At 39.3% G+C, this 16,170-nt stretch overlaps 1 protein-coding gene across 1 annotated transcript; it reads right to left on the reverse strand.

Annotated features, from left to right (window-relative positions):
• Window positions 1-209: 209 nt before the first annotated feature.
• LOC141476420 (butyrophilin subfamily 3 member A2-like) lies at window positions 210-10,100 on the reverse strand. Its single transcript, XM_074165098.1, has 9 exons — window positions 10,028-10,100; window positions 7,935-8,291; window positions 6,925-7,209; window positions 5,949-6,047; window positions 5,511-5,537; window positions 3,560-3,586; window positions 1,465-1,485; window positions 1,255-1,281; window positions 210-745 (listed from the first exon to the last, which is right to left on the reverse strand). Exons 1-9 carry the CDS (start codon window positions 10,098-10,100, stop codon window positions 210-212), a joined length of 1,452 nt encoding a protein of 483 aa, XP_074021199.1.
• Window positions 10,101-16,170: the final 6,070 nt, after the last annotated feature.

The following is a 16,170-nucleotide window of genomic DNA, read 5'->3' on the forward strand; positions in this document are numbered from 1 at the left end:
GAACTCAGACTCCTGCCTGGAGTTTTCTTAATCTGGCCCCAGTCTTCGTTCAACTAGCTGACACTTTTTCCTTGCTTGAATATTTTTTTTCCTGTTTCAGCCCCAGGTTTCATCTTATTTAATTTTACGTTACTGATGTCTGAGATTTAACTTTTTCCCTCTTTTCACTGAACTATCTTCCCATAATGCATTAGATCTCACAGTCCTATTTAAAGAAGCTTTAATGGGACAGGTATTGAGACTGGGTGGATAAGAGGTGTGTCTGTCCTTTCGCTCTTGGATAAAAATGGGTAAAACATTTCTGCGGTTTCCTTTCCAAGCCTTAGAGGCATTCTCACCATGGTGCGTATCTGCTCTGCTTCATAAAAGTTCACTTGCCCTTCCTCCAAGTCCAGAAGCACACCGATCACTGAATAACTCATCTGCTTCTCAATCCTGTGGTCTCCTGTGCTAGAGAAAATCTCTCCCTGGGACCTGTGCAGAGCCCAGTAGTCCTCCCTAGGATGGGTTCCTTCCTCCTCCTGTCTGCCTTTCTCCCTCACCACCCCCAGCACCCAGTCCTGCTCCTGGCCCACCTCCACCTCCCAGTAGTGTTTCCCAGAGGCAAAGCCTTCCTTCCCCACCAGGACAGGGACTGTGGAGGGAGTGTTCAGGCCAGCAGATTCAGATGCGTTGCTCTCCACATCTGGAACCCCTGGCACCTGGAGCTCCAGGACTCGGCACTCAGGATTCACAGTAATGGGAACTGGAGGGGAAAATGAGAATCATCTGATGAGCAGAGAGGCTTGGAGACTTCCCTCCGCACGGGGCTATGGGTTGAAGTGTTTGAGGGTCAATTCAATCACCTGGTGCAATTCAACAAAGAATTTAAACATTCCCCAGAACCGGGCGTGCAATCACTGATGAACCGAGAGGCACCTTGGATCTCTCACAGCCATGTCCTCTTTCAGGGTGAAAGTCTACATGCTTTACCATAAATTTCTCTTTCTCTTTTCCATAGTGACATCCATCCTCTCCCGATTATATCCCACATATTACGTCCACACCCCACCCGAGATTTTGACCCCTTTTAGTAACTCTGTTTCTTGGTTTTCCCAAACCGCCACATCCCAGCCCCTTTTCCTGTTAACCAAGGCAGCATATTCCTGTGACTCCAGCTCAGTTGACGTATCTCTGACATTGTGGCATTGTCATTTCAGGATAACTGGGACAGATGGACACTGCATTTTCACACCCTTCATCCTGCCAACTTGCCTGCATTGCTCCGGGCTTCCCAGAAATCTATGGAAAGGAAACAGAGAGTAATGTTTTATGAATCCATTTGGCAGTTAGATACCTGTCGACCTACAGTATCTCTGTGTATTGATTTGAAATTATTGTCATTACTGTGATTCTTTCCCAAGACTGACATTACTTAATGCACCAGTACATATAGCAACAGAATGAAACTTTTAAACCACTTACCCAGCTCAGCTTTGATTCTCTCTGAAAGGGAAAAATGTTCTAGTTATTAACACTTATTTTGTGAGGAGTTTTTTGGACAACCCCAAACAATAGAAGGTTAACCACAAACCCATGAGTCACTTTGAGGACTTTTTTTAATTTGTGTGATTTAAATTTTTGAGACTTCATTGTAAGGTGAGGGACATAAACTGGGCCTTCTAGAGAATGTTTGCATTTGTTTACATTTAGGAAGCATTTTAAAGGACATTGAGTCAGCCAGTAAAGCTGCGTGGAGGAAATTAATTTCCTGGTTGCCATTATAATGGTTCAGGTAAAAAACACACGATGCAACATTACAATCTGTAGATTTGCTGTAGTTTTTAGGTAAGAAAAAAGGTGGGTTACTGATAGTCCAGAGAGGCTTAAAACAACACGTGATGAATTTCTTGAAGGATAAAATCGAACCTCACTGTGAGGAGATATTTACATTGGCTTTGCCCTCTCAGGTGGCATAGTCAGGCTTGTCCTGACACTTGCTTTATTTTCTATGAGGTTTATAAAAATGCAAGATTTATACAAGATGTTTTCTTACCAAGGTGATCTCTGTTTTCAGACATTGCTGTAAAAGAATAACTTTAATAAGTGAAATGAAAACTCAAGGAGATCACATTGAAGAGGTGAGATCTGAAGGAAACAATTCTATCACTGTGCAAATACTGAAATTATTTTGTCCTTTAAGATTTGCCATATGAAAACTTGTCAACCTAAATTCTTAAAAGCATATGTTTAAAAGTCAGGTGTAAATTAACAGAATTATACTGCACTGTTTCTCTGCTTTAGAGTTATGGCACTCTTTAATTTTTCTTACCTTTCTTCCCTTAGTTGTACACCCCCAGTGGTATCTGAAGTGGCCTTGGCCAGGAAACCACATGGCATCTCAGCAGAATCTAGATATCCTCGTATAAACAGCTGAATTTCCACCCAAATGAACATAGTCAAAATAGTTTGGTTTGCAGGCTTCAGTGACCAAATGCAGGTGTCTATTTTTGAGTTCTCTAGGTGCAATTAGCAATGTTGCTGATCAGTACTGGCAGCATTGATAGTATCCTCCTCGGTGTGGAATAAATTGTCTAATATTGTCTGTCTACTGCTTATTTGTAGGCACAAACTGTTTAATGTTATTTGAGATGCCCTAAAGTCTCCTGTCTGGTGATCTCCTGCCTGCTCATCCACAGGGAGCTGATGTCCAGGAGCTGTATTTGTCCTCTCCTGGTGGGTATCTCAGTTGAGGGACGAAGCAGGAAGAAAGGGGAAAGCACGACATGGCATTTTCCTTAGTACTTATTTTGTACGTAGCTAAACATCCAAGCCCATATTTCTCAGGATGCAGAGTCCAAGCTGTACATTTTTGGCATTGTCATGCTAGTTATGGCTGTTCGAATAATTTGATGAGAAAGTGTAAAAGAACAGTAGCAGTATATCAGAGCTTCAAGAAATTTCAGTACAATCAGCGAGACTCCAGGCAAAGAGATTGCACTGAAGCAGAAAAGCATCACAAACCTCTAAGAAATAGAGCCATGCTAAATAATATATTTTAGCAGTGACTAAAAATGAAATAGAAGTAGCAATTATTTGAGTAATGGCAAGCTACTATGCTTTTTTTTTTTTATGAAGTAGCCTATTTTCATTATTTCACATATACCTACTCCTAAGAGTTGATTAACATTGTCTTAACTGTAGAACTGTATTTACCTCCTTCGTTTGTATTCTTCTGGGATGCTAAGTTGATCAACAACAAAAAAAAAAAAAAAAAAAAGGAAAAAACCATTACTGTTTGGGCAGTTGGTTTAATTTAGAAGTTAAAAATGATGAGAGCTTTTAAATTATTTTATTGTCCTCAATTACTAAAGCTTCAACAAGTTATTGGAAAATGGATAACTTCTGAATTTATAATCAAACATGAAAACAGATCATAAAAATGTTTGTTAAAGGGAATAGACACATCATAGTGTCATATGTACATCACATAAAAATCTGTATCTCATTTGCTCTTTTGGAGATATAAATAACATACACCCTAGAAGTACTAGAGAGAACAGGAAAACTGTATTCTTACCTATTTCTGCCTTCAAACGTTCTTTTTCTGAAAGGAAATTTTTAATGTATAAGTTTCAGTATCAGATTTAAAAAGTTTAATTACAATGTTTTCTTGAAAACTTTTACTTTCTTTTTCTTCAATTATATATTAGTATAGGACCCATGATCGATTTAATCTATTTGATGAGGTAAAGAAGGTTGAGTTACACAGATAATTGGGAAATCAAATAAACAAACAGGTAAATTAGCATACAAATTTGGAGGAGACCTTAACTGGCTAGAGAGATGAGATAACCTTCATCCGACCTCTTCTGGTATTTTCAAAGTGAATGTCTTATCTCATCTAGTTTTTTTGTAGGTCTGTTATAGGCAATGTAGGGATTGCATTCCCCCACCTCCCAAGTCTTCTTCCCAATAAGAGATTTCTTGAACTGTTTTGGTCTGATCTCTCTCTGAATGTTCCTGTTTTTCTTAGCTGTCTACAAAGACAAGATCCTCATGAAGACCCTGAGACTTCTATTATTTTAGAAACTTAAATAAATTCAATCTCACTGGTAAGTTGAAAGGCCAAAATGAGATAATTGAGCTCCTCTAGACTATGTCTGGGCCCTGTCTTGTTTACTATTATCATTATTTGACAAGAAATATATACTGATGACACACAAAATTTGCAAAAATTGCAGCAGGAATTGTTACTTATTTTTTTCAGGCTACACTGTCTGGATAAGAGGATCAGAGGCAAAGACATGGGGTGTAATTTAGCAGTAAACAGTTCAAGGCTTGTTATTTAATTTTATTTTTTTTTTCTAATAATCTTGGGAATTATTATTATTAAAACAGAGGAGGACAAAGATCAGAATTCATAGATTATTGTGATCCAGCCATGTGAAAAATAGAGCATAAATCTGGCATAGATCAATGGCATTTTCAGAACAATTACAGCTTCGATAAGGTTACACCTCAAGATATTAGTGCAATTGTATTAGATCAAGGTGTTTCGCTCTGTTCAGCATCTTGCAAGCATCAGAGGATTACCCTGAGTGATTTATTCTACTTCAGACTACCTATGAAGGTGTCAGTGTTTTTTAATTACATAAGACAATGTAGCTGATTGTCATCAAATCCTTTATGTTGATAAGAACTGCTACTTTTGAGATTCATGACCAAGAAAATGTCTTAGAGCAGTGTCTTTGATTTTATGTCTTCAAGATATTCTAACAGTTTTCAAGGAGTATTTACCTGTTTCCATGTACATCCTCGATCTCACTGGAAAAAAAAATTGCAATATTAATTATTCACTATCTCACTATCTCAAAACAATAAAAAACAAATTACACCAGTCAAAGGATCTGGAATTGTAGTTCTGTAGAAAAGCTAATTCATTTTAACAGAGGGTTAGTTCAATACCAGAAGACCTTAGAAGTACCCAAAGAAAATAAAGAGCTCCTGGAAGAGCAACCATTTACTGAAGAAGCCCCTCTATAACCTCACATCTGGAGAAATGCTAGAGGCAAGGAGAACTTTGCCATGCAAGTAGGTAGGCAGATAAAAAACAATTGTATTGGATTCATGAGTTGACGTTGACATTTCAGTGTATATATATATCTCTTGAGGTGACAAGAGTGAGTGAGCTCTGAAGCAATACAAACCATTGACTGTACTGCTGTGTTGGACTCTATACAGCAGGAGAGTACCCCAATTTGTCTGTGCAGACAACGAGATCTGTCTATGAGTGAAAGAAGCACAGCTCCCTGCTTAAGCCGCAGGGGCAGTACTCAGAGCTGAGCCGTGTCCAAATACCCCCACTTCACCTTGGTGCTCTGAAAAACTGAAATACTTAAATATCAATCACGCCTGCACTATTATCACACCTATAAAACTGCTTCCGAGACTGTTGCTGGCTCAGAAGCATAAACTTTTCTCCTAAAATATGTTGATGTGGGTTTATATCTAGCTTCTTCATTACTCACCTGCTTTACGGGATTGTGTAAAACTACCTGGAAAAACAAGGAAACATTTTAATTTTTTTAAAAATTTTTTTAACAAGATATCTACTATTGCAATGAAGTATAATTTTAAACTTTCTTATTTTAAAATGGGAAATTTTTCACAAATCTAGTATTCTAAAAGGTAATATCATATTCTGTGTCTGTAAATATCTGGGACGATACAAAATGGCATCTCATAGGAGTGACCTCCCTGTAAAAGATTCTCTGTGCATTCACACACATGCAGCTCATGGCCATATTCTCCTTTTAACTCTATGTGTATTAATTTTTCCTCTCTTCCTCTCATTCCCACATGTTTCTTTCTGAATTTGATGTTAAAATGTTATTTAAGATTTCATTAACTGTTTCGCATTGCAGATGAAAACTTCCATATCAGCTGTTGTAGGTGGAAATACTTACTTTTTAGTTTATAACCCATAGCAGCAAAAACAGCGACATTAAGAAATAAAATTACAAGGAAGGCCGTCATCCAAGGTGAAGTGGAAGGAAAGAAGACATCTGTAAAACATAAATAGTGTTACTTTCACTGAATGCTTGAGAAAGAGCTATGACAGGCTCCAGTGACCAAAGCATAGGTATCTAGTGCCATTTTATTTGCTGTAATGTATCCTTTACAGTCTCCTCCTGCCACCCCTAAAGGCTGAAGGTCTCCCCTGAACCCCAGTACATCCTTGTGCTGTGCTGCCAGCTGTTCCAGGCCATCAGGGATAGTATTAAATGCCTGTGTTCATGCCCTCAAACTGTGCTTCTACACCCATACTCATCCAGACTCAGACTGCCGTGGGCAGAGGCACGGTTGAGGAAGCTGCTTCTTTATGAGGGAGATGTGGTGAGCAGCCCATCTCTGAGGCCAGTATTTGCACTGTCAAACCACAAAATAAAGTTTTCAGCAAAGCACAACAATCTTTAGTGGCATTTCAGCTGGAAAGAAAAGGTTTTCCCTTGTCACATGCTGAATCTCAGAGTAATCATGGTGGTGTTAGGGAGAGAAAAAGGGATGGAAGCAGACATTCAGCATCTCCTATCGGTGTACTCCAGCTGTCTCAGGTTATGGTGCTGGGTACCCTGCCAGCATTGTATAGAGCCTTTCTTCTCCCCATTGGCACCTCTCAATCCTTCCCTCTCCTAACTGGCACAGTGCTATCGGGTGGCAGCTAATAAGAGCTCTCCATTAGTATTTATAGCTAAGATGTATCTTGAATGTGACAAGTACTAGTCTATGACATAAAGATGAACTTCTTATCATATTTTCAATCTAAACACTAGTGGTTTGTGCTTGGGCTGCGTCCCAGAATCACTCCAGGGTCAATGGAGAGACAATGGACAGCAGCCTACCAACTAGTCCTGACAGCAATTGATCCTGGAGGCCACTCACCTGAAATCAGGACTCGAGATTGACACATTTCATTGAGTAGGTTATTGACTACTCTGCAGGAGACTTCCTTGTCAGATCCTGGTTCGAGATTCATGGAACTCACAACATCAAAAACGCCTGCAGAACTCTTTGTTCTTTGGGTGGTCACTTCCTCCTTCCGTGTCTGTCCTTTGCTGTTCAGCCAAACTACTTCAGGCTCTGGAAACCATCCCTGTGACTTGCAGGTGAGGCCAATGCCCTGGCCCACATGACCATCCAGGAAAACTGAGGACTCATCACCTTTAGCTGTAGAACCACAAACAAACAAGCTCCAACAAACAGGAGACAAAATAGTCTCTCACCAGACAGTACATGGTGGGAAGGTCTTCCCCAGATTTGTCAGTAATTCGTCAGAATTGAAATTTTAGTTCTCATTAAATTGCTGGTAAATAGCTCTTCCTGTGTTACATTAAGATGGGACATTTGTATGTAACTTCCCTTTTACAGTCCTGATAGGACAGCTCTTCAGACTGACTTCTGTTATATCCACAAAAAAAAACTGGAATTAACATAAAGTAGCATTGCACTGAATGGAAATTTTTTAGTAAACCAAAGGTGGACAACACTATGAATATAGGAAAGGTGGAATACTGGACAGAAAATGAGATGATGTGTAGGGCAAGAGCATGCAAAACAGGTTGCAGTACCAAATGCAGTTTCAGTGAGGCTTCAGTTGCTTCACCTCTGCAAAAACAAGCCTGTTTTATCGTAGGTTTCATCTCTCTCCTACCTTTATACTTTTTAAAGCTGAGGTGTTGCCTATGGTTCCTCTGTGTAAGACACGGTAAAAAGGCATCTATGACTATTCCTAGTCTGCTGGCAATAGGAGTAGCCTAACCTATAGTAGAGGCTGGGCTTTCACATGGCTAAGAGCAAATGAGATGAATCCAACCCATTGGTACCCCATAGACCTTTCTGATATTGTACAACTAGTTCGAGGGAGAAGTAGCAAATGCCTGGCATTCACTCACCTGCCACATTCAGGTCAACCACTACTTCATCGTACCAGTTCTCAAAAAAGACACTGCAGGTGTATTTCCCCTTGTCCAAGAGCGTAACATTTTTCAGGTGAAGAGACAGATTTCCCCTATGAAATTCAGACTGGAAAAAGTTTGTCCTGCCCCGGTATGTCTCATCCTCATGAACTGGATTGTATGTGTTTTTTCCATCGTAAGTGGTCACATCAATCCTTTTGGAGTTTCCAGTAAATATCCACTGAACAGAAAGTCTCTCAGGGATTATGTTAACTTTCAGTTGACAGGGCAGGATGACTCCTTTTCCAATGATGCCAGTGACAGGCTTGTCAGGAGGAATAATTTTATATGGACCTGCAAGAAGATGTGTAAATCTTACCTGTCATAGAATCATAGAATCAATCATAGAATCATAGAATCATATAGTTTGAGTTGGAAGGAACCTTTAAAGGTCATCTAGTTCAACCTCCCTGCAATGGCCAGGGACATCCTCAACTAGATGAGGTTGCTCAGAGCCCTGTCCAGCCTGACCTTGAATGTTTCCAGGGATGGGTCATCTACCACCTCTCTGGGCAACCTGGGCCAGTGTCTTATCACCCTCAGTGTAAAACATTTCTTCCTTATATCTAAGTCTAAATCTTCCCTTTTTTAGTTTAAAACTATTACCCCTTCTCCTGTTGCAACAGGCCCTGCTAAAAAGTTTGTCCCATCTTTCTTATAAACCCCCTTTAAGTATTGAAAGGCCACAATAAGGTCTCCCTGGAGCCTTCTCTTCTCCAGGCTGAACCCCAACTCCCTCAGCCTGGCTTCATAGGAGAGGTGCTCCAGCCCCCTGATCATTTTTGTGGTTGTCCTTCCTCTGAACTCGCTCCAACAGGTCCATGTCTTTCCTGTACTGAGCACTCCAGACCTGGATGCAGTACTGTCACAAATGTTATCTTTAGTACTTCCTATAGGAAACTGAAATATGTACAGGTATGTTAATGCAAGAAAAAGGAGCTATTCTTCTCTGGTAAAAATCAATAAATCGGAAAATGCTCTGGACCAGGATGTTCTTTCAAGAGCAAGTTCTACCATCTCCCACTTTAAAGGCTAGTTTACCAGACATAGGCTGCTGGGACAAGAGGATTGAAGTGCAAAACATCCTGTGACAGTAATCAGATCACATCTCTGTAGGTCCATATGAGCATAGACAAGCACAATTTTGTAACTGAAAGCCCTTGCCGTCCTTTGCCATCCTTCTCCACTACAACATCCTAAGAGCGCAGTGTTAACTGCAAGAAGGTGCTGCTGAAAATACTGAGCTCAGTCTGTAAACTGGCCCAGAGGTAGAAATGGAATGTTCATCATGCAGAAAGACTAGCTTATTTTGTACACAAAGGCAGGATTTTGCCTTCCTAATTTCAGCTGTCCATAATCTTTTCACTAGGATGGCTGCATTTGGTGATGAAACACACCACAGTAAGTACATTTCATTTCAGACTCAGGCTACTTGTTGCAAAATGGCCGTTAGCAAAAAAGGACAAGCTTAGTGTTGAGGTTTAACAGCAAAAATACTAATGGCCCTTTACAGAGCTTACTTTCCCATTCAATTCACTACTCTAAAGTGGGAGATACAAAAAGGAGCCCAGGCTTTCTCAGCGTGATAAAGAGACGGGGTCAGCCAAGCTGCAAATTTACTCCAAAACAGAGAAAGGAAGCTCCCTGAAAAACAGCTGGAGGTGGAGGGGGCTGTGACTCTATAATCCTATGTTGAAGGTTTAAGTGAGTCATTAATATTGCCTAGTGCTTGTGCTACCTGCATGATTGAAGTGCATTAAGATTTCATATAACGTTACTGTTTGCTTCTGGCTTCAGAAAATGAATGGAGGGAATGATGAGTGTCCAATACACACACACAAACGCACATATATATAAAGGCATTTCTACAAATATACTGCAAATATAATATGCATTGCCAAAAAACCCCCATGAATCAACCTTTCTTTTTTTTGTTTATTTATTTCTTTTAGTTCTAGATCTATCTACTAACTCCGGAAATTAGATGTCTTTTTAAATAAAATTGTGATTAGAATGGAACCTGGATTTACCTGTGACCAAATGAATTATCTGTAGAAAAATAATGAGGTGAAGAGTTGTCGCCTGCTGATAGCTGGAACCCATCGCCTTAAAGTTTCATAAGACATCAATAAGCAAAACTTCTGTGGCAAACCTTACAAGACTCCTGTAATCTTTTCAAGCACAGAACAGAAAATGAGAAGAGTGAATCAAACTAGAGCCATACGCTTGTCTATATATTGCTGTATATGAAGTGACACAGGGACAAATCATCAGAGGTGTTTAGGTACCTTTGAACAATATTAGGAAAATGACAGAATAACCTGTTTTTAAAGGAAGTTGTGATTCTAAGACTTATGCTTGGCCATCAGAGAAAAGAGAGGTATTTTTGATAGAAGGACACTGTATTGGATCTTAAGGGCACTTCACAGGCCTGGTCCCCAAGTGTCCGTTACACACTAAGTGTTGAGGAAACTTCTACCCAGGACAGCAACATTTTTCTAGATGACATGAAGCTACATCTAAACCCAATAGGAGGTGTCTGACTTAAGGCAGACAGAAATCTTTAAAAAGCTCATTCATTTCCAAGTCCTTCTGGAGAGCATCTACTGGCCATGGAAACGCCATATGTTCCTTCCCTTGCTCGTACTTGCTTGGTCAAAGCTTCTGTTGTCATTGTTATTTGAAGGAAGAAGCTAAAATTTCTAGAAGGAATATTCAAAAATGCCAGAAGACAAAAAAAATGAATTTCTACATCATTGCTGTTTTGAATGAAATGCTTACACATTTCTACCATCAGCAGATGCACGTGCCATTTGAAACCATGGATACAACTTGGGAAATTCCTGACCCAAGTAACACACATTGGTTTTCAAGTTATTTTTCCAGGCTTTTACAGAAAGTAGAAACAGCAATGGGTGGAATTCACCTGCTGTATATCAGTTAAGTGTATTTGGATCCTTGGAGAGGAATATGCAGGTGAGATGAAGCAACCTATCCATTGCTGTAAAGAAAGTCAAAAGATATGCTGGCATGCAGTCTAGGGGTCCAATTTAGGTGCACAGAATCCCATTCAATGATTCAGCAGTTTTTTTAGTATAAATCGTAACTACATTCCTCCACCCAGAGCTTTTCCTGAGAAGTCTAAAAAAATTAGACCAACCTAGACTACTCCCATCACCAAAGACATCATGGGAAGGGACTGGTTTCCTTAGAGCCCAGAAGCATTTCTGTTCATACGCAAGGTCTGCAGAATACATTCAGAGCTCACTTCCTTGTGAAGGCTAAGCCATGCTTATCTTTCTCTCCTGCTAACCCGTGAGCACCTTTGCTTCCCTAACAAAGGAGAAGCATGAAGCACTGAGGAGACCAAAAGGAATCTAGGGATTGTGAGTGCAGAATGCTGAGCCCCTTGTTGCAATCTGCACTCATCCATTCCTATTCCTGTTGAATGATGAACTATTCACCCAAATGCAAAGGAAGCTTTTCCAAGATTTAGACTGAATGAAGGAGGAACAAAAAGGATTAAATATCCCAGCAAAGCTACAGAGCCTTGTCTGTCTCCCTTTCCATTTATTTCTGTTTTACACTTTTCCATGTAAAGCTAAAGGATCTCAGACACAGGCCAAATATTTTTTAAAAGGAAACGAACGCCACAAATGCAGTGAAGATTTATTGTTTGCACATATATGAATGCAAAAATATGTATCCTTTATATTGATTGTCTGCAGAATAAATTTATTCCACTTAGTCTATTAATTAAGATTATCTAAGCCATGTTATATATAATAAGTCATATCGGTATACACCTACCAGACAAACACATAACAAGTCTATATTTCTGGCATAAAAAGAAAAAATAAATTTGCTTTAGTAAGTGGAAATATATTTCAGAATCAGCACTTTGCAGTTCTCAAACCAAGCCCATCTATCACAACAGTTTCAGCAAACTACCTACTTTGAGCAACCTAGGAAATAACAATTAGCATTTCAGAGACTAATCTCCTTAATAAAGTTGCTAGCAGGTAGCATCTGATTCAAAATCAAAGTCATAGGTCAGATTTAAGCATTATCCACTCTTAGAAGTAGACTGCTTTATTCATTACATTAAGGTAGTAAATAAAAAGAAACTTAAATGATCTTTAACGAGTTCATTAAGATGGCACCCACAAATGACGGTAATGTATTCCCACTGATCCAGGCAAGAAAGAAGCCTTTCTAATTCCAAACAGGAATTATTCCCTGGGGGCTGTAAATTGCAAACTGCCAGTTCAGTGTTAATGCAAATCCCTTCAAAAACCTAATTATGCACAATTCTGTTTCAGCCAGACATTAATTCCTTACCTGAATAGCAAGATCCATAGTATCCATTTTAAATTCAGCATGGATTATGGAAGTGGGGAACCTTTGGCTTGCATTACCTGAACACACATACTTTCTTTTTCCATATCTATAGAGGTGACAGACTTCACTGATTTCCTCACTAAAGCTTGAAAGTATTAAAAGCTGAACTTTCACCATGAGCAACTTTTTGCCCTTGGGTGCAACATTCCAGCCAATACCTGCAGATACCAACAGCCTATCACAGGAGTTATCCAAAGGCTTGATTTGCCTACACACCTAGATCCAAAGTACAGTAAAAGGGTTATGTTTCAAAGCTTTTGTGCTCGTGCAGTGCATCTCATTTTCTAGTATGGCTTTCTGACAATGAAATAAAACTGAGAAAACAGCATGAATCGGAGGTAAAGAATCCAAAATGGGGTGTTCCATGAGCCCATTACCCACTGGGGTGATGTCAATTTAGAAGTATGAATATACAAGACAGACCGTTTAGGAAACCATAGCGACTTAGAAACTGCACAACTTAGAACTTTTAAGTGCAAGACCTTGTGATTCAATTACACCATTTTATTTATGTATTAGAGAGAGAGGAAGTTAATATCTGTAGCGAGGGGGAAAATAATCTATGAGACCAGACCCTTTGCAAAGAAAAAAGACTAACGAACATCTATATGGGGCTCAATTCCCTTTCACTTAAAGATGAGACAGATTCTGCATACAGAAGTGTCGCAAACATGGGGCAACACCTAGGTTTGAAACTCTGGGGTTCTTTTATGGCTCTCAGCTAGGATCAATCATGTTGCAGAGCTGCCTGTCCCTCCTTTGATTGTAGAGGGAGAATAAGCATCCGGCTGAGATGAGAAACCCCACCTTCAAACAGCCAAGGTCACAGCAGCTTAATTGCACCTGAGGAATCCAGGACTGTGATTTCTTTAGGCAAATATGGTGGATTATCATATCATGAGATGAGTCATAACTCAAACTCCACTCTCTTTCACAATCTCAGGAAAATGATTGTTTGTTTCACATGAAGATTATGTCTGAAAACGCAGACGCCTCTCTCCACAGAGATGGCATTGAGGACCATCCTGATAAATTAATGGAAAGCTAAATATTGACCCATGGAGGTGGGCTCCCATTATCAAAATTTTGACCAAAACCTGAAGTTTTCTGATTATTTGCATATGTTCCCTCACACATGACATCCTCAAAAATATGCCAAAAATATTTCTAAAGTTTCATGTACACCATCTCTATGAAACAGAGAGATGGGAACTTAAAAAGAGGTACTGCTTTCACCAGATGCACTGTAAAAAAAATCTGTAAATGGTAACTTTTTTTTTTTTTTTCTAAAGAGTAACTCATCAGCTGTGGAAAAGAAAATACTGTCTTACTGCCCTGATAACCAAAGGGATTGGTTATTTGCCAATTATGCCTCCAGTGTGCAGCTGCAATTCTCTTACAAAACCAGTCAGCTCATCGTTTCAGAGGCACTACTAGATTCAGCTCACATTAGGTGATATCAAAATAGCAATCTGTTATCTGTGTCTGACAGCTTCTGATGAGTGACATCAAAATCTTCTCAGGAAGTTACATGCTAGTTCAGCAGAAAAGACCTGCTGTCAATATTTCTCCTTGCTGAGCCCAAGCATGAGTTTGCTTTGGTGGCATCTTCTTTTGTTTGGGAATTTGGACTTGTTTTCTCATAATTTGTAATGACAACAGACGGTGCAGTAGAAGTAGTAGAGTTCAAAAGAAACCAGTTATTTTTCTCAAAAATCTGTAGTGAATTATTATATTAAGCATTTAGATTATTGCAGTTTCAACATGTTCGCTGCTGTTCAGCTAAAGGCAGCCCAGCCATTGCCACCTTATGTCTTTATGAAACACATATAATTTTTTTTTTCTGATCAACAAACAAAGTGACTGACAGTTTTCTGTTTAACAGGTTTCCTTTCATACATCACATTTCTCATAATGCAAGTCATGTCTATCAGGAGAATTTGTCAGACCTACAATATTTCTGCCTTAATTTCTTCAAAGTTAAATCAAATTCAGCAGAACCAAGAAGTGGTGCCTACAAGGTCTACGGTCTTTAATCTGGGTCATTAAAAATCTCCCCCAGGCAAAATATTTCATTCCTGGGCATTGGCAGCACCATCCAAATGCAGATGATATGGGGAGTCCTGTTGAGATGCTGGGGTGATCTGGAACACCTTTCCTCCACCTGCATCCCTAAGGAAGATAACTCATGCTTTCTGTTTGCCCATTTTCTAGATGGGGTCATCACCGATGAAGTTGCAAGATGGACCTGTGGAATTCACCTCATCAAGGATGACACCATCTAGGAAATGTCAAGATTCACATGAGAAAGCATCACATTTTGCATTCTTGATGTCATGGTAGGCTTCATCATTCAACAGGTTCACTTTCAAGCAATCTCCTTCTTTCTTCAGTTTTTTCTCTGGAAAGACCATGTTGCAAAATTGTTTCCTACTCCTTCAAAAGTCTCTTTTGCAATGTGATTGTAGGATCTAACACAAATGCACCAGTACCAGATGTCCTAGTATAAAGATGTCTTGGTATATATTTAGTTATCTTGAAGGGTGTTTGAAAGTAGATTCAACTGAGTATTGAGCAAAACCCAACACTGAGTCGTGGGGACATTCTTTCTCTTTGTATCAAAAGTACCACAGGAGGTTCCAAAGAGGTTATTTTATTTTATTTTATTTTATTTCATTTCATTTCATTTTATTATTATTATTTATTTTCCCAGGCAGCATTTCAGCTATCCCAAAAAACACCCCAAAAACCACACCACCCAAAAAAAAACCAAAACCAAAAACAAAACAAAAACCAAAACCAAAACAAAGCATACTATTTTAGTGCCACACACAAAAGTTTCAGGACATCCTTTTTTCAATAATTTTGGGTACAGCCTGGAGGAGTGAGCATTCTCCTGAGAGCACTATTTGCTTGTTCACAGGATGGCCAAGAGCAGAAAAACTGAAGGATAAAAGTGAGAGGAAAGTTGACTGAAATTGTTTTCTTATCTTCAACAGGACATAAGAATAACAGTACAGAAAAAAATCCCAACGATACCAAGATCCAGATATATTTGCAAACAGAGGGAAACAGGTGAGTGTGTGATAGAAAAGAAGTACTGGACTGAATTTTCATGCCATACTTATAAGTCTTACTGCAGTGATTTCGGGCTAAATGTGAACTGAAGAGAGAAGGATTTTGCACTGGAGGATGAGGAGGAACATCCCTACCTTGTTCCAGCGAAGAGTACAGAGAGATGAATTGGGAAGCAAGGAGCTGTTTTGGTCTTGCAATACGAATCTTGGCAGTTACCTTTTCCACTGTCATACTCCCCAATCCTTTCTGATTGGATGTGGAAAATATAATCACAAGCTTCAGTGGTAATAAAGATATGAGGACAAAGGTTCACCACAACCATATTCCATAGAGAAGTCTTAAGGTTCTTACTATTCAGGTAAGAAATTATACGTTTGTTAAATCCATGAAGAAAACCCACTGCATTTACTATGATACTTGAATTAACTGGTATTATTTATTCAGTTGCACTGGCGGGAACGAACCTGCTTGCTGTAGGTGTATTAATGCCATTTTCAGATGGGAATACCTCTCTCTAACAGCGCTTGATTTTATCAGTGACTGGAGATGTGAGAAAAAGCACAGAAAATCAGAGGAAATTAGGAGCTGTTATACCTATAATTAAGTTGTGATGTGCCCTTTCAGCTCATCAGTCTGTTTGAGTTACGTGTCTTTACTGTGAGAATGCTGTGAGTATGGATTAGTTCAGCAGTGA

This window comes from Numenius arquata, chromosome 32 (genome assembly GCF_964106895.1).
Source record: "Numenius arquata chromosome 32, bNumArq3.hap1.1, whole genome shotgun sequence".
Taxonomy (NCBI): Eukaryota; Metazoa; Chordata; class Aves; order Charadriiformes; family Scolopacidae; genus Numenius; species Numenius arquata.